We start from the raw sequence: 27,020 nt of genomic DNA, 5'->3' as shown, positions 1-27,020 counted from the left end.
TGTGCTGTCCTGCATTACGGTTCCCAGTTATTCTTGATATAACTTGATCTGTTCCTTATTATTCTTTACATGTTCCTTATTGGGTGTCTCCACACTTTGCATATGCCTCCCAGTTCCATTCCAAGTATTTGATGTCACATTATTTTCAGAACTTTCTTCTCCCATCCCCAAGAATTCATTTAAAATCCTTTAGACTGCTTTGCAAGTCACCTTACAAACATGTAATCTATCCTTTCTACAACGGATACGTTCTCGTGAACTTCGCACAGAACTTAAAAGAAGACAAGACAATGGTGAATCCAACCTATACATCGACTACCATGCTGATTGCATAAAAAATAAAACCTACAATCAAAAAATCACCTCCAAACCCCCCATCACCCATAACAATCAACCAGCCATCCCAGTATTCAATCAAGTACCCATCACCCTACCACCCATTCAACCAACCATCTTACCAGCCATCCAACCAACAGCCATCCAACCAACAATCCAACCAGCCATCCAACCAGCCATCCAACCAGCCATCCAACCAGCCATCCAACCAGCCATCCAACCAGCCATCCAAACAGCCATCCAACCAGCCATCCAAACAGCCACCCAACAATCCACCCAACCAGACATCCAATCAACCATCCATCCAAACACCAAACTACCATCCAACCATCTATACAACCATCTGTTGTACACAACCCCCAACCTACCAACATCCAAAACTAGGTATGCACACCCCTTACCTCTTCAACACCAATCACTTCAGATCTCAAATGCAAATTGATAAATGCAAGAAGCATAGTCAACAAATTACCTGAATTTATCCTCTTATTAAACAGTGGCACATTTGATATCATTTTTGTTTGTGAAACATGGCTGAACTCATCCCTTCCTGACTCCATTATCTCAAACAAAGAATATCAAGTCTATCGATCAGATTGTGAAAACCGAAAAGGTGGTGGAGTGGCTATCTTTTACAAAAAGTCACTGAATCTAAAAAATATCCAAGTAGCACATAAACTCTATAGTATGCGACCTATCCCTTGACACTACTCTTCGATTCTTACTATGCTACAGAGCCCCTGACTATGACATTACCCATGCAAATATGCTAACCTCAATGCTAACATGGGCTACCTCTTGCCCATATCCTCTCATCTTCCTGGGTGACCTAAATCTACCTCTTATTAACTGGACAACTAATGAATGTTCAACTGACCCAATCCATACTACACTATACAACGCTGTTACAAACCTAGGTCTTGAACAACTTGTAACTAACAATACAAGACTCAACAACTGCCTTGACCTCATCTTCTGCAACAATTCAAACTCAATTTATGGACTACAAATTAAAGAACCTTTTTCCAACAGTGACCACTGCATGATTGATCAATATACGTCCATACTTAAATCGTCATAACAACAGGACTCCCAACTACAACTTCAAAAAAGCCAATTATGACCTTATAAACAACGATCTTTCATTTCTGGACTGGCAAAATCTGTTTGCAACCTGCATAACCGCTGAAGACCACTATAGAGTCTTCCTACTTGAAATCAATAGAGTCATTAAACTATATGTACCACAAATGACTACCATGACCAAGAAAAACAAACTACCCATATCAACAAAAAAGCTTCAATCAAAAAAATCCTCTGGAAAAGAAACAAAAAGGCTATGTTACAAATTTCAAAACCGCTACAGAAACATATGCAACCAAATAAAACTGAATGCACAAATTACCACACCAAGCAAGAAGAGAACCTTCTGCACAAATTCCAATCGTGCCTTTTATAATTTTGTCAACAATAAACTTAAAGACTCAAGATCCATCCCACCACTAAAAGATTCTAACAACAAAGAATGCAATGACGAAACAGTCAAAGCAAACCTCTTCAACATTTTCTTTGGCTCAGTTTTTGTTAACTCCGATAACACATATCCGACATTCCACAAACGAACCAGCAATGACTATGATGATTTAACTCATATAGATTTCACAGAAGACAACGTTGGAAAAGCTCTTCACAACTTAAAACCATCGCTTTCTATTGGACACGATGGACTATGTGCATACTTCTTAAAAACTTTCCATTAATATAGCAGAACCCTAAATATTATCTTTGATAAAGCTTTCACTACCAGTTCTCTTCCCAAACTTTGGTCACTAGCCACAGTCATCCCTATCTTCAAAAAAGGAGACCCCAGCTTAGTCGAAAACTACAGACCGATCTCCCTTTGCTGCGTCACCTGCAAAGTCATGGAATCTATCATCAACCAATCCATTACCTCACACTTAGAAACTAACAACCTACTCTCCAACAAAGAATTTGGTTTCAGGAAAAAATTATCATGTAACTTACAACTTCTCCACTGCAAAAACATATGGACTTCAAATCTCGATCAAGGCAAATCAATAGATGCAATCTACATAGACTTCTGCAAAGCTTTTGACTCAGTAGTACACGATAAACTTCTCCTAAAACTAACATCCTATGGCATCTCAGGACCCCTCCACAAATGGATATCTGCTTTTCTGTCTAACAGACAACAAGTGGTCAAAATTGGCAATGCTTTATCAAATCCTGTTCCTGTCAAGAGTGGCGTTCCTCAAGGCAGCGTCCTTGGACCAACACTCTTTATACTATACATTAATGATCTTTGTGACCATATCTCAAGTAATTGTGTTCTCTTTGCTGATGATGTCAAACTATTTAACACCACAGACAATACTTCTATCATTCAAAAAGACCTTGATCATCTAACCGCTTGGTCTAAAATTGGCAGCTCCAAATTTCAACCAGCAAATGCTCAGTCTTACATATAGGAAAAAGAACCCAAAACTAAGTACATACTAGATGGACATTACCTTACAGACGACCCCATCCCGTTAAAGACCTTGGAGTTTTCATGTCAAATGATCTAAGTGCCAAAGCCCACTGCAACTACATAGCAAAAAGCTCTAAGAGTTGTAAACCTAATTTTATGTAGCTTCTTTTCCAAAACACCACACTACTAACCAGAGCATATAAAACATTTGCTAGACCAATTCTAGAATACAGCTCGCCTGTTTGGAACCCTCACCACATCTCTGACATCAATACAATTGAACGTGTCCAGAAATATTTTACAAGAAGAATTCTCCATTCCTCTGAAAACAATAAAATAACCTATCCCACCAGACTTGAAATCCTAGGCTTAGAAAACTTGGAACTCCGTCGCCTTCGACATGACCTAAGCTTAACTCACAGAATCATCTATTGTAATGTCCTTCCTGTCAAAGACTACTTCAGCTTTAATTGCAATAATACTAGAGCAACTAATAGATTTAAACTTAATGTCAATCGCTTTAATCTAGATTGCAGAAAATATGACTTCTGTAACAGAATCATCAGTGCTTGGAATACTTTACCTGACTCTGTGGTCTCTTCCCATAATCTTAAAAGTTTTATCCCAAAACTTTCTACTATTGACCTCACCCCATTCCTAAGAGGACCATAAGGGGCGTGCATAAGCGCACAAACGTGCCTACCGTTCTGTCCTATTGTTTTTTTTCTTTTCTTCTTCCTATATATATGCTTATACCTCCTTATATTTACTCATATATGTGTTTATATACTATATAATCTTTTGTATGATACCTACATATATTGTTGTGACAAAATAAATAAATAAATAAATAAATAAATAAATAAATAAATAAATAAATAAATGTTTTTCTCTTCTTGTGAGATGTATCCATCTCTTTTGTACCTCACCTCTTGCAGCAACCACCATGTAAGAAAGTGTTCTAGGATCAAAGGACCATTTTAATTGGCATCTTCTGACAATCCATTTGCTCAGTTCCAATATTTTCTCTTCTGCTTAGTCATGTCTTTGGACAGAAAGGAGGGGAAAAAAGCAACTGTATCACCTGTCACTCTTCTCCCCAGAGCTCCATAGTCCCTTGCAATATCTTCAAGTGCTTTGTATTTGTTTCCAAATGGATCAGTAGAAAGGAATATTTGATGATCTTTGGGAATCTTTTTGATATACTCCAAATTGTCTGTTCCAAGAAGGCAGCAATCTCATTTTGATGGAATATCTAGCCAACATACTGTTGCTTCAACCCTTCTGAGCAGGGAGTCTCTGATTATTGCCATCCATTACTCCCTATTTTGGGTTTAGGGCAGGAATCCTTCACTTTTCAAGCTTATATTTGCCAGTCCCTGAGGTCCGTGACAGCTGCTCTTCATCCATGTATCCATAAACATCATCAACAGGGAAGTCCTTAAAATTATTCTGAATCTCCAAAGTGTAAGAGCACTTCCTGACAGCTTTGAACCTTTCTGTCATATTCCTCCATTCCTTTCACTTCCTCTATCTTCTTGAAGGTGTCTTGGTGTTCTTGTCTGTATAGAAGTGCTTCCTGTCTAATCCAAGAATTCTCCATTTTCCTTGAAAAGCTAGAAGGTGAACACTGCTGCTTTTAGCCTCTTCACCCTATCTCCAGAGCAACAATCAGCCAAACTTTACAACATATATAGTTCTTGTCTCCAGGAAGGTCACAAAAGCATTTTCCTCCATCTCTATGTTCCTCTGATGAACAACAAGAAAACAGATTCCTCCCCCTTGATTTCCCTTGCCAAATAGCTATTGAGCAAAAGCACAACCAGCATGTAAACAATTAACATACAGTTTTGCTCTACCAAATATTATTGTAATGCTTAAAAAATGTATATTTATACAATATTTTTTTGGGGTGTGTGAATATGTCACTGCTATGTGATTTTAATATTTAAAATATATACATTTTAATATAAAATGTAGACGTTTTAAAGAAACAATGTGAAACCTTCCATTATTGGTTGCAATCATGAGAAATATTTATTCACTGAAATCTGCATATACTTTGGAAAGAAATATCCAATTGGTACATTAAAAATAAACTACAAAGGAAATAAAAGTATAATTTTAATGACATATGTAAATTTGGCACTGAATTTTCAATGCTATGACAAATTTCAAGAGAAGGTAACAGCATTTTCAACTATATCCTGTCTATTTCACACTCTTTATATAGTTTCAGAAGATTTAAAGATTATTGCAGAAAACATGTCAGGTGGTATCATTGTTAAAATACGATTTTGAAAAAAATGAAAGCAAAATGCTGCTGCTAACAAACTTGCTGAGGAACATAATTCATTGCAGAAGTTGTCTTTCCCTTTGCAATGCATGCTTAAATCAACAAAACCTCAAGTCACTTCTGTCACCTAAGCAATTTTCACAATTTCAGCATCAATATAAGAGATATTTCAAAATCTGAAATGTACTTTGCTGTAATCAGTCAACAGCTAACATTACTTCCTGTTCTGTTTGTGGGTTTGCAAATGTTAAAAAACTGTTCTGAACCACAGAACTAAGTTGCTGTGGAAAATAAGGAAACTATGGCTAGTTGTAGAAAGCAAATAATTTCTGGCCGGACTAAGTCCATATCAAAATATATGATACTGAGTTATTTATCTGAAAGTGCCTTAAAAATAGAATCTAAATTGTGTGGTTTTTTAACTTTAAAAACCTTGTTGCATTGTTCAGTGTGCCTCTTGGTTTTACTCCCAAAGTTGCTTCATAATTGTTTTTTTAAACCCTCAGAAAGACTACCCAAAATACCATAATAGCTTTGTATGCCCCAATGAGAATTATCGGCACATGCCATTTTCAAATTGAACTTTGATTTATGAATAATGCCATTCATTCCCTTGCACAAAGCAATAGCTTGCTTATACAGGTCATTGGCACTGCTGCTTCACCGGGAAGGAATTGCATTGGCTGTTAGAATAAAAACTGTATGCATAGGAGTAGCATATATAAACTCTAGAATCTAAGATTTCAATAGTTCAGATCAAATGTGTTTTCACATGGCATCTGTTTCTAGCTATAACCAGTGCAATGCTTTCAAGAAACATGTAGTAAAGTATAAAGCCAACCACCTTCTTGTTTAACAGTTTACCCCTAATCCTCAATTGCATAGAAACTAGGAATAATTCTGTCATTACCTTCTGTACTAAAACACGCAATCAGCAAAACTAGACTGGATTCAGCTTCTAATCAATATTGTAACTATGACTGGTCAGGGCATAAAACCAGGAAAATCCACTAAGGCGTCTCCCAGTTACTGACCATGAGTGGCAGCTGATCAGAAGGTTAGCAGGGCATCATTGTATTAAAGGGTGGTGAAGATAAGCCAAGAGATTGCATTTAAAGTTAAACGTAAGATTTAGCTATTTGGATTTGTACCACACCACAGGTAATGTGATTCCACCCTGATTAGTTTCATTTGACAAGACTTCCCTAACTTTGGGTGGGTAATTTCCCTTTAGTTACTCCCCATTACATTGACATAGTCACCATATGAGAAACGTATTCTAAACAGCAACACCTACTTGTATGTGGTCTCTATGCTGTAACCAAGCTCATTCAGTTCTTCCTCTGATGTAAAAGAGGGAACAGTTGTGCTTGCCTCCCACTTAGTCCATTCAAACAGTCCAGGTTCTATCCGAATTTTAGCTTTTTGTTCTATCTGAAGCCCTGTAATTGGAAAACATTAAAAAAATTTAATGAAGATTCTCTTCAGATCTGATTCCTTCACTCAATAAATATCTAGGGTTTTTTAGCTTATGAATTCAAATTAAAAAAAAAACACCAAAATAAACATAAAATCTAAGAAGGAAAGAAAATAATAGGTGAGTATGATACTTAAAAGGTGTAGACTTGATCTAAAATGGATCTTCTCTGAAGCAATGGAAGATAAAGCAAGATGGTATTGAAAGTTCCCCTTTGCTCAGAAGGGCAGAGAAAATTAGAAATAACTAGGATAAAGGATAAAAAGGATCTACTTCTGTTCCCTTCCCGTCCCCCATTAAAAGGAAAAAGAGGAGAGGGAAAGGAGAAGGCATAGTTTAAAGGCAGAGCTTCAATTAGGAGAAATGTTTAAATGATGTATCAAGAATGCTCTTTTGCAAGCTGCTTTTATTGGCAGCCATATAATTGAAAGAATAATGTGAATTTCTTGTCCAAACCAGAGGAATAATTTCCTTGAATTCCAATCCTTTGAATCCCAACATTAATGTACCTTTGGAGATGGCTGGGATGGTGGTACTTAGGTAGGAAAAAAGGAAGTTATCTTGTAGTAACAGGAACAGAAAATTGGTAGAGCAGTAAACCTGGGCTACTCAATAAAGCAACTGCTCATATTGGAAAGCCTTACCTTCTAACAGATGATGAGCAGTTTGAATACAGTGTAATGCTGGAGAAGAGTATACACAGCCAACAATCACCTCTTTTTCTAGCAAGGCTTCTCCTATTAGTAGAAAATATTAATTTTTCTTCTTTTTTCACACAGAAAGGGAATGGGTACAAATTAATACATTTTTATGAAATTGTTGAAATTGTTTCAAACAATCAAACTGGGAGCATTTAATTGAGTTTTGTAGAGTTTTAATGTGGTCTCTTAGTGGTTTCCATCCTCTTCTTATATACAAACACCCTGATTCCCACAAACACATACCCACCAGTGTTGGGATTCAATTTTTTTTACTACCGGTTCTGTGGGCATGGCTTGGTGGGCATGGCAGGGGAAGGATACTGTAAAATCTCCATTCCTTCCCCACTCCAGGGGAAGGTTACTGCATAATCCCCATTTCTTCCCGATAAACTGGGATTCGAGAGGCAGAGAATAGATGGGGGCGGGGCCAGTCAGAGGTTGTATATGCTGAATATCACCTCTGATACCCACAATCCCTTTCAAAATGAAAAGAAGCTATTAGAGTCTTCATGATAATTTGCCATTAATAAGTAGATCATTAAAATGTACAATATAAAAAAGGAGTATTAATTCATACTTATATCTGTGCAATATGAGCTTGATATAAAATCATGATTCCTTTACATTGTTTCTAAGGATGCTCCTAATGCTGTCCAGGCATTATTCTCCCATAGCTAACTAAATATAGTATTAAAATGTATTTCCCCAAAATATAATGACTTTTATGACCAAGACTTTTCTCTAAGACTTAATTTCAGGTGCATCCAGTTTAAAGAGGCTTACAATTACGATGTACGTGTTTAAAAAATAAATTTGTATGTAATTTCATATGGGTGTTATATCAAGAAAAGCCAAATAATAATTTCTGAGATTTTAAAACTCTTCATTTTTCTTCCTCAGCTGCTGATTAATATACTAAAAAGCTTACCAGTCAGTCTAGATTGAAATGTGCCACAGCATGATAAAGGAGGATCATATTTATAGCGTTTAATATAATCATCTTGATTTGGTAAACTGGGGGGGAAATTGAGGTCTTGTCGATAATATTTTCCTGAAACAAGATGACATTAGCCTTATTTAATTTAATTTTGTTCATTACCCAGTTGATTTTAACATGGTGCTCTGGCTAGTAAGATTATTGCTTAGTTTTTCCTCAGAATTATAATCGCAAACTTTTTTCCAAATGTAAACTATTATGAAAATTTCCTGATGAGTAGATGTTTTGTTAATTTACATAAAAATCATTTTAAATCCCCAGCACGTTTGGGAACTGATGAGAAGTTCATGTCTCTTCTTTCAATGTAATACAAAATAGATGAGTCATTGTTATTTATTATTATTTATTAGATTTTTATACCGCCCTTCTCCCGAAGGACTCAGGGCGGTTGTTGTTTTGTTCATTTCTGTTCACATAATCCACTGTTTTAGATCACATCTGCAATATTGGATCTCTAAACCTGTACTTACCATCTGATCCAAAACATTGCTGTACCCAAGATTTCCCAAACACCTGGTCTACTCTTTCTCCGTGGCAAATTACCAACATGTCTCTCTGGGTTGTGGTTTGTGCTGACAACTGAAAGAAATTATATTAAAACTCTGTTTTTTGAAATTATTGAAAGATTAGTAGTTCAGATGAACAAAAGCAAATTCATCTAGCAACTAAATTGATGAGATCTGATCAGCCTTCTTCAACCTTCGCAACTTTGCTGGTTGAGGAATTTGGGGAGTTGAAATTCACACGTCTTAAAGTTACCAAGGTTGAAGAATACTGCATTCAATTATACTATCAGTTTTATATTTATGCAGCGAACTTGGGACACTCAGAACAGTGTGGATAATGTAGCATGTTTCATGAAGCAAAAACATTTGCTTGAATAAAGTCTGTCAATAATAGCTTTCTGTATGAAGAAACAAATGTTGTTATGAGAAACTCGTGAGTAGGATGTGATGTTTGGTTGTAGCCTCTACGTAGGGCATCTACAGCAGGCTACAAAGGAGAACAAGTGAAGAAGTAAGCCTCATGGCATTACAATATTTGGTTGCAAAGGGCAACTATCCTTTGCTACAGATGTTCTGTGGATACACTGAAGATTTAGGTAAATAGTTACATAGTTATTTAATATTTAAACATTCACTCACTTTAATTAAGCTGTTAAGAATACAGCCTAGACCCGTGATGGCGAACCTATGGCACATATGCCAGAGGTGGCACACAGAGCCTTCTCTGTGAACACGTGTGCCATCACCAGCTACTCTTTTGGTTTCCGGCACACTGATCTTTGTGGGTGCCGGAACGCCAGAAAACAGCCTGAAAACGGCCTGAAAAATGACCAAAAAACAGGCTGTTTTCTGGGCCTTTTTAGGGCCATTTTTGGCACACCAGCCAGCTGGTCTTCAGGTTTCCAGCACTCTGACACACGCACATGCACACACATGCACGTGCTTTCCGATTTGGGTACTTGGTGCCAAAAAAGTTTACCATCACTGATCTAGACTATCTTTTCCAAAATGCCGTCTCCCCAAAATATTAGATTATAGTATCCATCATTTTCAAACAAAGTGCTATGCTATGTGGAAATGATGAGAATTGAAGGCAAATGTCCCTGAGAAAGCACCAGGTTGAACTTGGTCAGTTAAGATACTTTCTCAAAAATGATAAAGGAACATATAAATCTAAAACCAGAAATATTTCTGTTGGGTATTATATCAGAAAAAATATAATAATAATGGACTATGTATCTAATACTACATGTATTAATAGCAGCTAGAATTGTATTTGCACAACATTGGAAAAGTGTGGAGATCCCTGCAGAAGAGAAGATAACAAAAAAGATAATAGAATGTACAGAAATTGATAGATTAACACTTGAAATTAAAGAGACGGAAGACACAGAATATTTTGAAATATGAGATTCGCTTTATCAATTGTTGACTAATAGAAACAGAAGTTAGAACTTTTAAAATTATATGTGAAGGACTAATTTTACTATGCGGGCTTGTTACAATATGTTTATTATTAATAGGAATTAGTATCAATAATTAATAAGTATTAATATTATGATGAGAAAACACTGTTATTATTTGACCACTACTAAGGAACATTATTACTATCATGATGTTGTTTATTGCTCAAACTAATTGTAACCAGACAACGCACTGTTTATATAGATGTTGAAATTGCTGCTCTTTCTTTATATAGCAAAAAAAAAAAAAAAAAAAACTTCAAAAGAATTGCAGGAAGAATTTACTTATGTGTAGATTTACATAGAATGAAATCTTTAGGGTAACTTTTTAAAAAGTTGGTTGACTTCTGAAAATAGGTGTCCTTGCCCTTTGGCAATTTTGATAATGTTACTCTTTCATCTAGAAATCCTGAACTGAAATTTGAAAACTGGATAAATGTTTTCTGTATCTAAATGTTTAATACTAAACTTGTCTTCCTCTCCATTCTCACACATATTCCATAGATCAAGATCCATGAATTTCAGTTACCTGATGAGCAAGCATTTTGGCTACATTCCTTGGCACTGGATTTGGAATCTTTGTTTTAAAGCCAGTTTTGATTTGGTTCTTAGGAAGTTGGCCTGCATCTGCAGAAAAAATATATTCTCTGAAACATAAATAGCAAAGAACAAATCAGAAAACAATGAGAACATTTGGAATCACATATATCTTTGGACTGAATGTAAGACAACGCATCTCAGAAGAGTAATTTCTCTCATAAATGGAACACAGTATTCTTACCAAGAAACCTGAGCCTACACAAGACTCTCTCCTGTGACTAAAGTGGGAAGTAGGAATTCTAGTACTCTCCAGATAATTACAATGTTCATAAACTCATTCAGTATATAGTGAACGGTCTGTGATAATGGGAATTGTATCTGAAAATATCTTGGTGTTGGCAATAGGGAAATAAGAAGAAGGAGAATTATGGGCTCAATGTGCTAATCAGCCAAAGTGAACCATTTAGTGACAAATGACAGGAAGTTCAGAAGCAGTACCCCATTTTCTTCATATTCCTTACTGGTATAATTAAATCTGCATTTTTTGCAGAGTAAATGGCATATTTCCCCTTCAGAGCACGTCTATCTATTTTTGATGCTTTCTAGCATCTACAACCAAAAATGCCTCCGTAGCTATTTTAAGCAAAAACCATTTTAAAAAAACCATCTTTCGCTGTCAAAGACACAGAAACAGTTGTAAGATTATCTCTCAATTTAATGGCCACGACAATATATTCATTTTAATTTTGATTTCATGAGTCTGCCTTGCAATGCTAAAATAACAGATAGAAAACTGAGACTCAATTCCATTCATTGGCTGGGTTACTCATGTTCCTTGAAGTGGGAATGGGGTATATCTTTTGGCTGTTACATGATTTTATGTTAATCTGCATTTAGATAGGGATAGCACTGGTAAAGGTCTCTCTCTCTCACACACACACACACACATAAGCATGCACACAAACACATACAAAGCTCTTAATTTAGGATGGGGAAGCCTTCAGCCTATGAGCTAATCACCAGGCTGATCTATCTTGTGTTGCTACAAGATATATGGCTCTGCGCATGCGCAAGATGGCGCGGCTCTGAAGACTCGGCTCCGGCGACGGAGAGGCCCCTCCGATGTTGGCGAAGCCTCGGCCGCCCGTTTAGCTGCTTGCTGCCCCCGGCCCGGCAGATCCTACCTCGGGCAGCCATATGAGAGGTCTTTGGACTCTGTCGCACATGTGGCTGCCGAGAACGAGGCCGGGTAGGCAAGCGGTGGATTCTGGCGGCCATGTTCTAGGCTCGGAGGTGGGGCGATGAGTCAGCGTTTTTTCCGGCCGTTTTCGGCTGATTCATCTGGCCGGCAGGCCTCTAGCCTCTGGCTCGTCTCCCGATCCTCTTCTGACTGCGGACTCCGGACTTTTTGGGTGTAGCCTTTGGGCTCCAGCCTCTGCAACGTGGACGACCTGGATGACTGCGGAGGTATTCATCCACCCCTATTGCCATCTGCCTTGCTGCCATGGTTTCTTGGCTTTCTCCCTGCTGCCGGACTGTGGACTTGGCAACCTTCATACCCCCCAGCCTCTCGGAGAGGTTTAGCCTTTTTATGGGCTTCGCCTCTCGGAGGGGGAGGTCTGGGGAGACCTGGTTTCTGGAGTGGTTAGGATTCTTCCCCTGGCCATGTCTGGAGGTGGTTGTTGGAGGACTGCGGGGAGATGATGGAGGCACCCTGGAGCTGCCCCCTGCAACCAGTCTGTGACTGTGACTATTTTAACATCACCCATGCCCCCCTCGGCCTTTTTGAGACTTCTATGGCCGTTTTTGGTCCTATTAGGACCCTTTGGGGGGGGACAAGGGAGTTATTTGGGGACAGAGGAGGACGGAGGAAGACGTGGCCAGCGACTGGAATGCCATTTCCCCTCACCCCCGGTTCCAGGATGTTTGGACTATGCACCGGACAGAATACCACCTAGACTGTCATTCGGTGCTAATTGCTGTTCCATTCTTTGTTTGCCTTCATTCTGGACTAGTACCATCTGTCATCATCTTGCCATTCGGAGATGGAGCCTCTACTTTGCCGATTCTTAGTCTCAGCTGCTACGCGTTATACTGCTTGTGAACTCTTGCGCCTGCGAGGTGCCCCCGCCTCGCAGGAATGGCCCTCCTCATTATCGAGGGCCGGCCTCCATGACGGGTTTTGGGACCCACAGAGGTGGCATGCGAAAAAGAAGAGCTTGTGGGGTTTTTTAGAGAGGGAATTTTTAAGGGGTGGGAGGGTAGGGGCGGGTAATGGGGGTAACCCGTCGGGTAGAGGGCCAGTTCCTGCACACGCTCGCGGCGGTTTTTTACTATCAGGTTCGGAGGTTATGGGGGAGGAGTTTGTTCCTATTTGTGAGGGTGGTCCTATCGACACGGTAAGTGGGAGGGGCAGGTATGGCGGAAGCGAGGGGTCATATCAAGTTCCGGGAGCGCGTGCTCGATGTCTCAAAGCGATCACGCGCTCCGACCCCTTAGACTTTTCCCGTTCCCCGGATGGTCAGGATCCTCAGAGCCTGGGCCTTCGGCTGATGTTGTGCAATGCTCGGTCCGTGGTGAACAAAGCCCCCCTTGTTTGTGATCTTATACAGGGGGGTTCCGCGGACCTTATGGGCATTACGGAGACCTGGTTGGGCACTGAAGGGGGCGTGCCCCTTGTTGAGATGTGCCCGCCGGGTTTCCGTGCATTCCATCAACCGAGGCCCAGGGTAGGGGTGGGGGTGGCGGTTGTGATTAGAGAGAGTCTAGAGCCGAGGAGACCACTGTACCTCAGATTGCCGGGTGTGAATCCTCTTTGTGAGATGGGGTCGAGGTGTCAGATGGGCTTGCTGATCACGTACCTGGCTCCTTGCTGCGTGACAGCTGCCCTGCCCGAGCTCCTGGAGATGCTGGCTGGGTGGTAGTTGAGACCCCAGACTTTTAGTCATGGGGACTTTAACTTGCCATCTTCCGCTCATCATCGACGGCAGCTCGGGAGTTCACGGCTTCCATGACGGCCTTGGATCTGACCCAAGTAGTTGATGGCCCTACTCACATTGGGGTGGCACTCTGGACCTGATTTTTCTCTGGTCAGTGGTTGAGAGATCTGGACTTAAAGGAAATAGTCATCGAACCTTTGTCATGGTCAGATCACTCTCTTCTTCGCCTGGACTTTCTGACCGCCATTCACCACCGCAGGGAGGCGGAGCCGACACGCTGGTTCCGCCCAGGCGCCTGATGGACCCTGATGGGTTCCGGACGGAGCTTGGGCCGCTTCCTGAGGGTCTGGCTCACGACTCGGCTGAGGAACTTGTGGCGGCCTGGGAACGGGCGCGGGGCCTTAGACCGTGTCGTGCCTTTGCGGCCTCTGACCCGCGCAGGTCCCAACCGCCCTTGGTTCTCCGAGGAGCTGAGAGGATGAAGCGCCGGAGAAGACGCCTAGAGAGTTCCTGGAGGTCTAGCCGCTCGAAGCTGATCGACACTAGTGAAGTCCTATACTAGGACTTACCTAGTGGCATTGAGGAAGCGAGGCGTAGCTACGCCTCCTCATTGCATCGGCAGATAACCGCCCAGCCGCCCTGTTTCGGGTGACTCGCTCCTCCTACACCAGGGGCGGGATGACCCGCTGCAGGGACGTGCTGAGGAGTTTAACGGTTATCTATACGATAAAATCGCTCAGCTCGGGATGGGTTGGACCAAGATTGCGTGATGCGGGTGAGATGCTCGAGGGTGGTCTTGGCGATATTGTTTGGGATGAGTTTGACCCTGTGGCTCCTGAGGACATGGACAGGTTGCTGGGTAGGCTGAATGCCACCACATGTTTACTGGACCCGTGCCCTCCTGGCTGGTGCTGGCCACCGGGAGGTCACACGAGGCTGGCTCCAGGCGATTACGATCGCTTCTTTGGTGGAGGGTGTCTTCCGCCGCCTTGAAAGAGGCGGTGGTGAGGCCCTCCTTAAGAAGCCTTCCTGACCCGCTGTTTTAGGTAATTATCGTCGGTCTCCAACCTTCGCTGCGGCGAAGGTTGTAGAGAGTATGGTGGCATATCAGTTTCCCTTGCACCTGGATGAAACTGTCTATCTAGACCTGCTCCAGTCCGGTTTCCGGCCCGGTTACAGCACGGAGACGGCTTTGGTCGCGTTGGTGGATGATCTCTGAGGGCCAGGGATAGGGGTTGCTCCTCTGCCCTGGTCCTATTAGACCTCTCAGCGGCTTTCGATACCATCGACCATGGTATCCTGCTGCGCCGGTTGGAGGGATTGGGAGTGGAGGCACCGCTTATCGGTGGTTCTCCTCCTATCTCTCCGACCGGTCGCAGTCTGTGTTGACAGGGGGGCAGAGGTCGGCTCCGAGGCGCCTCACTTGTGGGGTGCCGCAGGGGTCGATCCTCTCGCCCCTTCTGTTTAACATCTACATGGAGCCTCTGGGTGAGATCATCAGGGGTTTCGGTGTGGAGTACCAGCTCTATGCGGATGACACCCAGCTGTATTTTTTCACACCGGACCATCCCAACGGTTATCAAGTGCTGTCCCGGTGTCTGGAGGCCGTACGGGTCTGGATGGGGAGAAACAGGCTCAAGCTCAATCCCGTCAAGACAGAGTGGCTGTGGATGCCGGCATCCCGGTACAGTCAGCTTAATCCGCGGCTGACCATCGGTGGTGAGTCATTGGCCCCGATGGAGAGGGTCCGCAACTTAGGCGTCCTCCTGGACGAACGGCTGTCTCTAGAAGACCATTTGACGGCCGTCTCCAGGGGGGCGTTCTACCAGGGTCGCCTGGTACGCCCGTTCCGCCCCCTTCTCGACCGGGATGCCCTATGCACGGTCAATCACGCACTCGTGACGCCTCGCCTGGATTACTGCAATGCTCTCTACATGGGGCTCCTTGAAGGGCATCCGAGGCTGCAGTTAGTCCAGAATGCGGCTGCGCGGGTGATAGATGGAGCCCCTCGTGGCTCCCGTATAACACCCATCCTGCGCAGACTGCACTGGCTACCTGTGGCCTTCCGGGTGCGCTTCAAGGTTTTGGTGACCACCTTTAAAGCGCTCCATGGCATTGGGCCGGGTTATTTACGGACCGCCTTCTGCTACCGAATACCTCTCACCGACCCGTGCGCTCTCACAGAGAGGGTCTCCTCAGGGTGCCGCCAGCGAGGCAATGTTGCCTGGCGACGCCCAGGAAGGGCCTTCTGTGGGGCTCCCACCCTTTGGAACGAACTACCCCCCGGACTCCGTCAGCTTCCGGACCTTCGGACCTTCCGCCGCGGGCTTAAAACATATTTATTTAATTGTGCAGGACTGAGCTAGATTTTAAATTTATGGGTTTTAATTAGGTTTTATCTGTATATTTTAATTAACGGGCTTTAAAATAAGTTTTTTAAATTGTTTTTATTCTGTATTTATGTGTTTTTAAGTGCCTGTGAACCGCCCTGAGTCCTTCGGGAGATAGGGCGGTATATAAATATGATTAATAAATAAATAAATAAATAAATAAAATAAAAGTGAGGTTCTGTCTCTAAAATGACGAGTTAAGAAATTTTCAACCAACTAATACTAACCTGTGTTTAACCCAGGTATCTGACTCATTGGCTTTTTCTGTATAATTTTCAGGAAGAAATCCCCGGCAACCAGTTTGGTGAGATATACCAATTATCCATCCATCACATATTTCATGTTGCTGTGACCGATCAACATATATAAGATCCCCTGAATTCAACATTAATTCATCAATATTTTGAGGCTTGTACTGGAATAAGGCCCGCAAAACCTTAACAAAAGCCAGTAAAAAAAGTCAGTTAAATTGAATTTTTTTTTTTGTCCAATCCAAGAAAAACTACATTTTATTTGACCCATTCACCTGATAATGGATCAATAGTGTTGACATGCAATTGTAACCCTAACCATTAAGCATGCCCTTCACTTGATTAAGCGTATTCCAAAATTCACTTCAGAATTAAATCCCATTGATTTCAGCAGAATTTATTTAACAAAAAGGAGATGGGATTTGGCTGCTGGAAAATCAGCTACATTATATCAAGAGTAAGAGAAAACATAGGGTGGACTAGGTGATGCCCTTGGACTTTCAAGAATGTGATAATCTGATTGTGTGAAATGTTATCATGGAAGGAACACTAGTCTTCTTCAACACAATTATCAATAACAGTCAAAATAGTTGCTCAGTAATACATAGTTATTATGGTTAAATCAAACCCTTTTCAGATCTCTCTGATTTTGCACCATACTTGTTTTTATGAATAAGATTCAAATTTAATTCAGTAAGAAATTCCTCAATAAATAAATTGACAAGTATAATGTTTTTGATTCATTTGTTTAATAATTGGATTCTTTTTATCTACTTTTCACATTTGTGTGGTGAACGGTGATCATGTTTTAATTCATATTTATGCAGACCTATTGAAAATTTAAAAAGTTTCACAAACTTTTAAGCACCGCTCAAACATTCACAGATTTTAATTTTAAGAGATTTAACAAACAGAGCATGCAAGTGTGATGGATTACTTTGGTTTATATTTTACTGAAAACTTATCAACTTTGTATTTTGTGAAGTAAAACATATTCTTAAACAACTTAACATATAAGTTCAACATATTCAAAATTGTATGATGCAGTATTCCCATCAAAACTGCATGAATTATAATGATTTGGGCAAAAAGTGTACAAGATTCATATATTAATGAAACAGTAGAAAATGGCATTCAAGAATATTGCTTTGAATAATTCTTTAACAGGTTCAGAGCAGATATTCATACATATATTAGTATACTATATGTATGAAAATTAATATATCTTTTTGAGTGCCATTCTAAAAATCTATAAAAAGTTACAAAAATGGGTGAATGTAGAAACAGAGCAAGCCTGAAGCGAATGGATTCCAGGTAATACACCTACCTGATAATGGACAAAGCGCATATCCCTAGAATAGAGAGCTGCTACCCACTGGCAACTTTGCTTAGGGTTGATTGATTTGGCCAGTTGTTCCAATGTCTTTTGATGATGAGGATAAAATTTGTGGGCTAAAGTGAGGTGGAGTTGCTTTATTGAAGGCTTCACACAGCAATCTACAGACAAAACATAACCAACCAGTATCTACAAGGCTGTATCAGGTATTACTGTATTATTCTCAGATTTGCATTCGAAAATCTGTTGCAGCAATGAACTGATGCACAGAGAAATCATATGACCAACCCTTCAGAAAATAGCCCCCTTGCTTTCAGTGGTATACGTAGATCCCAGTATTCTTAGAAGTTAAATACACACAGGCAACTATTAGAACATATTCCAATACACACAAAGCTACACAGAAGGGGCTGTTATATAGAAGGGGAATGTAAAGGACAGTTTCCCCTCTCACAAACCTGCTTCTCTGCTCGTAGACATTATGACTTCTGAATTAGTGTTACCTGCTAAGACTGTGGCCTCTGCAGCAAAAGCAGCAGCGAATGATTGGATGACATTTGCAGGGCCATCACTAAGAAAGAAGCCAATGTAGGTGCTGGAAGAATGTAGTGATAGGGAAATCATCACAGGAAAACTGCTGGAAAATTGGCTACCAGCTTTTTCTAGAGCTTCATATAAGCCATTAACTTTTTGGTCTTCACACTGGAGGGGGGAAAAAAGCTCTTAAGTTAGAGTTACAGATAAAGATGTGTGTTAACCATTGAATGTAGCATAATATATAAAACTAAAACCTTTAAAGCAGGGGTTTCCACCCTTGGTCCCTTTATGACTTGTGGACTTCAACTCCCAGAGTTTCTCAGCCAGCTTTGCAATTAAAAAGCTTTGCTGGCTGAGGGACTCTCGGAGTTGAAGTCCACAAGTCTTAAAGGGACCAAGGGTGGAGACCCCTGCTTTAAAGTAAAGATGACAAGGATATGATCAATAGCAACTGAAATAAGTATAGGTCATTTCATCCAACTATTGGCTTGACTTTTGAAATCCAAGACACATTTCATGCCACCACAAGTCTCCTGACCATTTTCTTGCTGGCAATTGCTCAGTTCTTCTCATGAACAAATTGGAACTCTCCTAGCGGGACACCAAGGCTGTACAAAAACCAGCATCCTGTCATCATTCCACTTTATTCTACTCTATCCCACTTTCTCTGTTTCTATAATAATAACAACAGAGTTGGAAGGGACCTTGGAGGCCTTCTAGTCCAAAGCCCTGCCCAGGCAGGAAACCCTACACCATCTCAGTCAGATGGTTATCCAACATTTTCTTAAAAATTTCCAGTGTTGGAGCATTCACAACTTCTGCAGGCAAGTTGTTCCACTGGTTAATTGTTCTAACTGTCAGGAAATTTCTCCTTAGTTCTAAGTTGCTTCTTTCCTTGATCAGTTTCCACCCATTGCTTCTTGTTCTACCCTCAGGTGCTTTGGAGAACAGCCCAACTCCCACTTCTCTGTGGCAGCCCCTGAGATATTGGAACACTGCTATCATGTCTCCCCTAGTCCTTCTTTTCATTAAACTAGACATACCCAGTTCCTGCAACCGTTCTTCATTTGTTTTAGCCTCCAGTCCCCTAATCATCTTTGTTGCTCTTCTCTGCACTCTTTCTAGAGTCTCAGCATCTTTTTTACATCGTGGCGACCAAAACTGAATGCAGTATTCCAAATGTGGCCTTACCAAGGCATTATAAAGTGGCACTAACACTTCACGTGATCTTGATTCTATCCCTCTGTTTATGCAGCCCAGAACTGTGTTGGCTTTGTTAGCAGCAGCTGCACACTGCTGGCTCATATCTAAATGGTTGTCCACTAGGACTCCAAGATCCCTCTCACAAGTACTACTATTGAGCAAGGTACCACATATACGGTACCTGTGCATTTTGGGTTTTTTTGCCTAAATGTAGAACCTTACTTTTTTCACTGTTGAATTTCATTTTGTTAGATAGCGCCCAATGTTCAAGTCTGTCAAGATCTTTCTGTAATTTGAGCCTATCTTCTGGAGTGTTGGCTATTCCTGCCAGCTTGGTGTCATCTGCAAATTTGATGAGTTCCCCATCTATCCCCTCGTCCAAGTCATTGATAAAGATGTTGAAGAGTACTGGGCCTAAAACAGAGCCTTGGGTTACTCCACTGCATACTTCCCTCCATGTGGATGTAGTTCCGTTGAGGACTACACGTTGAGTGCGGTTGGTCAGCCAGTTATGGGTCCATCTGGTGGTGGTGCTGTCTAACCCACATTTTTCTACTTTATCTAGTAGTAGGTTATGATCTACTTTATCAAATGCTTTACTGAAGTCCAAGTAAATTATATCGACAGCATTCCTCTGGTCTACTAATTTTGTCACTTTGTCAAAGAATGCAATAAGATTAGTCTGGCATGATCTGTTTTTGACAAACCCATGTTGGCTTTTGGACATTACTTTGTTTGCTTCTAGGTGTTCGGTAATTCGTTGCTTGATTATCTTTTCCAGAATCTTCCCCGGTATTGAGGTCAGGCTGATAGGTCTGTAGTTTCCTGGATCTGTTTTTTTCCCTTTTTTGAAGATGGGAACTACATCAGCTCTTTTCCAGTCCTCTGGCAGCTCCCCTGTGCTCCAGGATCTTTGAAAGGATCTTTTCTCTTGCAGCAAGAATAAAAAGCCACTCAGTTGAAAAAGCACAGGGAAATAATGAAAATGGTGTCTTGCAGGGGCTGTGGGGAGTCACTCAGCAGAAAATATTAAGGAGGCAAAAATGTTGCCTATTAAATCACCTGCCCAACATCTCCAGGGCTAACATTGCAAAACAAACTTCATAGTATTTCCTCCTGTACCACAGATAAGAATGAAGCTGATCAGCTCAGCTATGGAAGAGCGTCACTGATGTAAGAATAGTAAGAGTGACACAAATCCCAGATTAGTACACATGCAGAATGAAATTACCTCTGAGCTTAATCTTTAGCTTAATCCAAATAGCGCATAAAACTTTACACAGCAAAGGAAGATTGCAACAATAAGAGATACCAGAATGTTATTTAAGCCATTGCCATCTCACACACAAAAGTAACTTACTGTGAAGAAGTCAGAAAGTGTAATGTGCGGGAAATTTTCATGGGCTTTGTTTTTTCCACACTGGCATTTGCTTTCTCTCCAAAACTCCAGCAGAATGTCATTCAAGGGACCCGTTGGACACAAATAGAGGGCATATTCCTGAGGGATGGGATCTTCTAAAGAAGGATCATTGCTGTGAGAATGCAACCTGCAGTTAAAAAGGAGACTGGATCAGTTGTTGTTTTTGCATTTTTCAACTATTTCTATTCCACATGAATAGAAAGAATGCAAACAAGAGTGATATAGCACTCATTAAGGTCTACTGGCTTCCCTTCTGAGAATAGATAAGGTCAAAAATTAGGCAACACTTTCTTGCATTTTAGAATACTTTTAAAGGAGAAAACAGCTGTTTTAAGCCTTGTAGATCCTTAAAACACCCACTTAAAAACTGGCTAATTATCTCAGAATGTATGCTACTTCAACCTATTTTAAAGTATGGCCCTTCACATGTTGCATTAAAGCCTAGTTAATCTCTCAACTTGTCCACAATTGCACATAGAAATGTAGAATTTTTTTTTTATTTAGGGCAAGTTGTGCTAAAGCTTTTCAGACAGATGATTATCTGATGACCTCCACTGAAGGGAAACAAACCACTTCAAATTATCAACCACTAATTGTTAATTTATTGTCACGTTTATGGAGATTCTCTGTCATCCAGGTCATGGTTATCCGAAAGGTACTTTTTCAAAGATGTTTTTTTATGGTCATGAAAATCCTCCTAATATTAATTTAAATCTATCATTGGTTCTGTTCCTGCCTTATGGAATAATAGAGAAAAGCCAACTCACTCCTCTGTATGGCAACTATTTAGACTTCTGCTGTCATATCTCAGTCTTCTTCTCAGTAAAACACATGCCCATCTCCTCCATTGTTCCTCATAGGAATTGGTTTCCAGGTCTCTTACTAACTGAGTAGCCCTTGTCTTTACTTATGCCAATTGGTCAATGTTCCTTCAAACTATGATACCAAAACTAAACACATCTCCAGAATAGAATTGTTAAAACTACCATTCTTGTTACAAAAAGTCCACTGAGATTATTCTAGTTTAAAAGTACCCTAGGTTCATCCTTCTCAAGATTAAATAACAGCCAAGCATAACATAGTTGTCTGGGGAATTCTGGGAGTTGAAGTTGGCAGGTTTTAAGGGACCAAGGTTGAAAACATTGATCTAGATAACATAAATGAAAATCAGGGCTCTTCACAATAGAGTTATTGAATCAGAAAAAAACATTTGAAATAAATTTCTTTGCAGCAACATGCCATACTACTTTATTTAAAACATTTAAATAGTTATCCATTTTATATCAAATTCTGAGCAGCTCCCAATCAGAAATTAAAACCACATCAAAACTTACCATTGTATTGCTGCTTCTGCTGTCTTTTGTCCAGTAGCTGCCAATGCCTTTAATCTAAGGAAAGAACAATATATTCATTTTGAGCAAAAAATGTGATAGATAATGTTTAAGCAGATTTGCCATATTTATAGCTATTGTTCTAGTGGTTAAGGCACCAGGCTAGTAATCAGGAGATCAAGAGTTCTAATCCCTTCCTAGTTAGGTCTGAAACTTGACTGGGGGACATTGGGCTAAAACCCTATATAGGGTCAATATATAACAGTTCACTTAGTGACTTCAAAGTTACAACAGCACAAAAAAAGTGCCTTATGACCACTTTTCACACTTATGAACATTGCAGCATTCCCATAGTCACATGACTAAAATTCAGACGCTTGGCAATTAACTCACATTTATGATAGTTGCAGTGTCCCTGTGTCACGTGATCACTTTTTGCAACCTTCTGATGAGTAAGGTCAATGGGGAATCCAGATCCCCTTAACAACCATGTTACTAATTTAACAGCTGCAGTGGTTCAGTTAACAAATGTGTCATAAAATGGGGCAAAATTCACTTAACAAATTTCTCACTTAGCAACATAAATTTGGGGCTCATTGTGATCGTAAGTCGAGGACTACCTGTACTCTCAGCCCAATTCACCTCATAGGGTTATTGTTGTGGGGAAAGTGGGAGGAGGGAGATTTGGAAGACTGTTTACTGCTTTGGATTATTTATAAAAATAATAAAGGAAGGATAAAAAAATTGGAAAAATCACTAAGTTCAAACCTTGGTGCTAAAAATATTCTTTTTTTTTATAAAAAAGTTTTTATTTTTTTCCACAATAAATCCAACAATTTAACCAGTGTACAGTACAATCACTTATCCAACAATCCATCCTCTCTAATTATGCTCAGTCAGGCCTGCTCAGCCGCCACTCCCTTTCTTAGTCCTTTCCACCCTTCTCTACTTTCCTCTACTTTCCCCATCCTTCATCCTCCTCGCTTTCCTACTTCCTCTCCTCCTTCCCACTTCTCACTTCCATCCTCTCTAACCCTCCCTCTTCCCTTCCTTCTTCTCGTCCTATCCTTTCTTTCCCCTCCCTTCTTTCTTTCCTACCTACCTACCTACCTACCTACCTTCTCCCTTCTCTCTTCTCCTCTCTCCCTACCCTTTCCCTTCTGGAGTGGTTGCTGAGCAGCCTCGACTTTACACCATTCCAACTTTTTTAGTTCTACAATTATTCCTGTACAATGGCATTCAATCAATTTATAATCTTCCCCCTTCCCCCCCATTTCCCCTCCCCCTTCCCCCCCTCCGAGACTTCCCAGAACAGAATACAGGGTATAATATCTAACAAACTTAATCTAAAATAAAACATAAAACATAATCCTCAATCCCTTCACACCTTCACACTATCAATTCCCTTCATTCTTAAACATATTAATACAAAACAAATCCTAACTTCACTCAAAAACTAATTGGTATTTTTTAATCTGATACTTATTTTGAATATAATCGATCTACTTTCTCCATTCCAAAATATATTTTTCTTGTGTATAGTCTCTCAAGTAGGCAGAAATTTTAGCCATTTCTGCTAAATCTGATACTTTACTAGTCCATTCTCCAATTGTGGGTAAGTCTTCTTTCTTCCAATATTGTGCAATCAATAGTCTCGTAGCAGTTATTAAGTTCAAAATCAATTTTGTCTCTATAACAGTGCAATCTGGAATTATTCCTAATAAAAAGAACTGTGGAACAAACTTGATCTTCTTTTTCAAAATGTTCTGCATAATCCACCATATTTTAATCCAAAAAGCTTTAACTTTTTTGCAAGTCCACCATATATGATAATAAGTAGCACAATCACATCTCCAACATTTTGCTTTCACATTTGGATACATACACGACAGTTTTTTCAGATCTAAATGCCACCTATAAAACATTTTATAAAAATTTTCTCTTAAATTTTGTGCTTCTGTAAATTTAACATTCCTCACCCAAATTTTTCCCCATGTTTCTAACATTATAGGTTGTTGAAAATTTTGTGCCCATCTTACCATACAATCTTTGACCAACTCCGTTTCTGAATCAGTTTCTACCAATACATTATATAATCTCTTTATATGCTGTTGACCTTGATCTTTTATTTGTTTTACCAAGTTATCATCACTTTGCCTAATACCAATTTTCTGATCTATTTTTCATCTAGTTTGCAATTGTCCATACTGGAACCACATATAATTTCTCCCTTCATCCCTCAATTTCTCCCTAGATTTTAATTGTAATTCCCCCTTTTCCATAATCAAAAGCTCTTTATAAGTAATAACCTCCACTTTTTGGAGTATATTTATAGTCTCTATCATATGTCTGGGGATTGCCCATATTGGTGTCTCACCATCTAACTTATATTGATACTTTTTCCAAACTCTCAACAAAGCACTTCTAACCATATTATTCTTAAATATCAATTTTCTTATCATATAATACATATGCATGCCAACCATATAACAAACCATAACCTTCTACATTCAAAACCCTTTCCTCTGTTAAATTAATCCAATCAGAAATTAGAGATAAGGCGACTGCATCATAATACAATTTCAAATTAGGCATTTTTAAACCCTCTCTTTCCCTGATATCTTGCATTATTTTTAACTTTATTCTCGGTTTTTTACCCTTCCATACAAAATTACTAATCCCTTTTTGCCATTCCTGTAAGTTTGCATCTTTCTTCAATATTGGGATCATTTGAAACAAAAATAAAAATCTAGGCAAAACATTCATTTTTTATAGCTGCCACTCTTCCCAACAGTGATAATTGTAACTTCTTCCAATTCTCCATTTCTTTAATTACTTTCCCCCACAATACCTCATAGTTATTTTTATATAATTTTACATTTGATGCTGTAATATATATTCCTAAGTATTTAACCTTTTAAACTACTTCATATCCAGTTATTCTATCTAGTTCTTCTTTTTGATGTGTATTCATATTTTTAATTATCATTTTTGTCTTCTGTTGATTCACTTTAAACCCAGATACCTAACTATACTGATCAATTGTCTCCTTTAGATATACAGCTGAATGTATTGGTTGAGATAAAGTAACAACCAGGTCATCTGCAAATGCTCTTAACTTATAATCTTGATTTTTAATTCTAATTCCTTTTAGTTGATCTAAACCACGTATATTGCTCAATAATATTTCCAAAGTTAAAATGAATAATAACGGTGACAAAGGACATCCTTGTCTAGTCCCTTTCTCAATCTTAAAAGATTCTGTTAATCCACCATTTACTATTATTTGTGCTGTTTGCTTTCGGTATATAGCCTTAATTGCTTAAATAAAATTATCCCCAAATTGCATTTTTCTATTACTTTAAATAAAAACTGCCAATCCAATCTATTGAAAGCTTTTTCTGCATCCAGAAAAAAGAGTGCTGCTGAGACCTGGCTGTTTCTTTCCAAATATTCAGGTAAATTTACAATTTGTCTCATATTATATCTCATCTGCCTTCCCTTGATAAATCCTGTTTGATCATTGTGTATTATTTGAGTCATCAGTGGCATCAATCTATTCGCTAATATCTTAGCAAATATCTTATAATCAGTATTTAAAAGCGATATTGGCCTATAATTCTCTGGTTTAACACCATCTCGATCTTCTTTAGGTATTAATGAAATAAAAGCTGTACTCCATGAGGGAGGAACTTCTCCTCCCCTTTGTATTCTATTAAATAACTCCTTAAGTGGTTCAATCATCTCATTTTGTAAATTTTTATAATAAGTGGTTGTCAAGCCATCTGTACCTGGTGCTTTATTCACTTTAAGCTGCTTAATTGCAAACACGATTTCCTCTGAAGTAATTAATTGGTTCAACTCTTCCCTTTGATCTACTGTAATTTCTAAAATACCTATCTATATCTTTATCATTAATCACATCTCTAGCATATAACTTAGTATAACATTCTAAAAACGCTTTTTTAATCAAATTTTGCTGATATACTTACTCACCTCTGTATTCTATCTTATCAATTATATGTTGTTTCTGTTTCTTTTTTAGTAAATATGCTAACCACCTTCCAGGCTTATTGGCAATATTAAACAAATTATGCTTTGCATATTGTAAGTTAGTTGCCACCTGATCTGCCATCAACATATTAAATTGACCTCTTAATATATTTATTGACTCTTTTATTTTTCTGTCTCCTGAATTACATACCAATAACTGCTTTTTCCTTTTAATTTCCTCTTCTAATTCCTTTCTCTTTTTCTGCAATCTATTTCTATATTTATTATTCATATCCAATAAAATTCCCCTCATATAAGCCTTGCTTGCATCCCAAACTATCTCTATAGGTGTTCCCTTATCCATATTCAAAGAAAAAAATTCCTTCATTTGAATTTTACATTCATTTACATTTTGTTCATATTTAAAAAAATTCTCATTCATCCTCCATGACCTCCTGGCCTCCTTTTCCCGATCAAATTCAATCCAAACCGGGTTATGATCAGACAAAGTTCTGGAACAAATTTTAGTCTTTTTCACTCTGAAAAACAAATCATTAGGGATTAAAATAAAATCGATCCTAGAAAATGATTGATTATCAGAAAAAAAAGTAAAATCTCTCTCTTCCTCATTACGTTCTCGCCATACTTCTCTCAATTCTAAATCTTCAGTCAAATCAAAGAAGGCCTTTGGCAATTTAACACGACTGGAAATATTTCTAAGACTTCTTTTATGTTTCTGAATATCCATCACTCCATTCCAATCACCCATTAATATATGAGTTTTATAGTCCCAAGATGTTATTCTTTTGTGTA

The 27,020-nt window shown here is 39.4% G+C and overlaps 1 protein-coding gene across 1 annotated transcript in view; it reads right to left on the bottom strand.

The window, feature by feature from the left end:
• The window catches only part of UBASH3A (ubiquitin associated and SH3 domain containing A), a 43,221-nt gene that overhangs the window by 4,544 nt on the left and 11,657 nt on the right, over positions 1 to 27,020 (bottom strand). Inside the window, exons 2-11 of the mRNA XM_058185532.1 lie at positions 22,218 to 22,271; positions 20,824 to 21,010; positions 18,227 to 18,425; positions 17,715 to 17,884; positions 16,364 to 16,572; positions 10,797 to 10,914; positions 8,769 to 8,877; positions 8,230 to 8,352; positions 7,245 to 7,337; positions 6,421 to 6,565 (exon numbers count right to left, since the gene is read on the bottom strand). Coding sequence (XP_058041515.1) covers positions 6,421 to 6,565; positions 7,245 to 7,337; positions 8,230 to 8,352; positions 8,769 to 8,877; positions 10,797 to 10,914; positions 16,364 to 16,572; positions 17,715 to 17,884; positions 18,227 to 18,425; positions 20,824 to 21,010; positions 22,218 to 22,271 — 1,407 coding nt within the window. The remainder of the gene's footprint in view (positions 1 to 6,420; positions 6,566 to 7,244; positions 7,338 to 8,229; positions 8,353 to 8,768; positions 8,878 to 10,796; positions 10,915 to 16,363; positions 16,573 to 17,714; positions 17,885 to 18,226; positions 18,426 to 20,823; positions 21,011 to 22,217; positions 22,272 to 27,020) is intronic.

Source organism: Ahaetulla prasina, chromosome 5 (assembly GCF_028640845.1).
Source record: "Ahaetulla prasina isolate Xishuangbanna chromosome 5, ASM2864084v1, whole genome shotgun sequence".
In the NCBI taxonomy this organism is placed as follows: Eukaryota; Metazoa; Chordata; class Lepidosauria; order Squamata; family Colubridae; genus Ahaetulla; species Ahaetulla prasina.
Note: the sequence above shows the minus strand (reverse complement) of the source record. Positions and strands in the feature narration are given on the sequence as shown.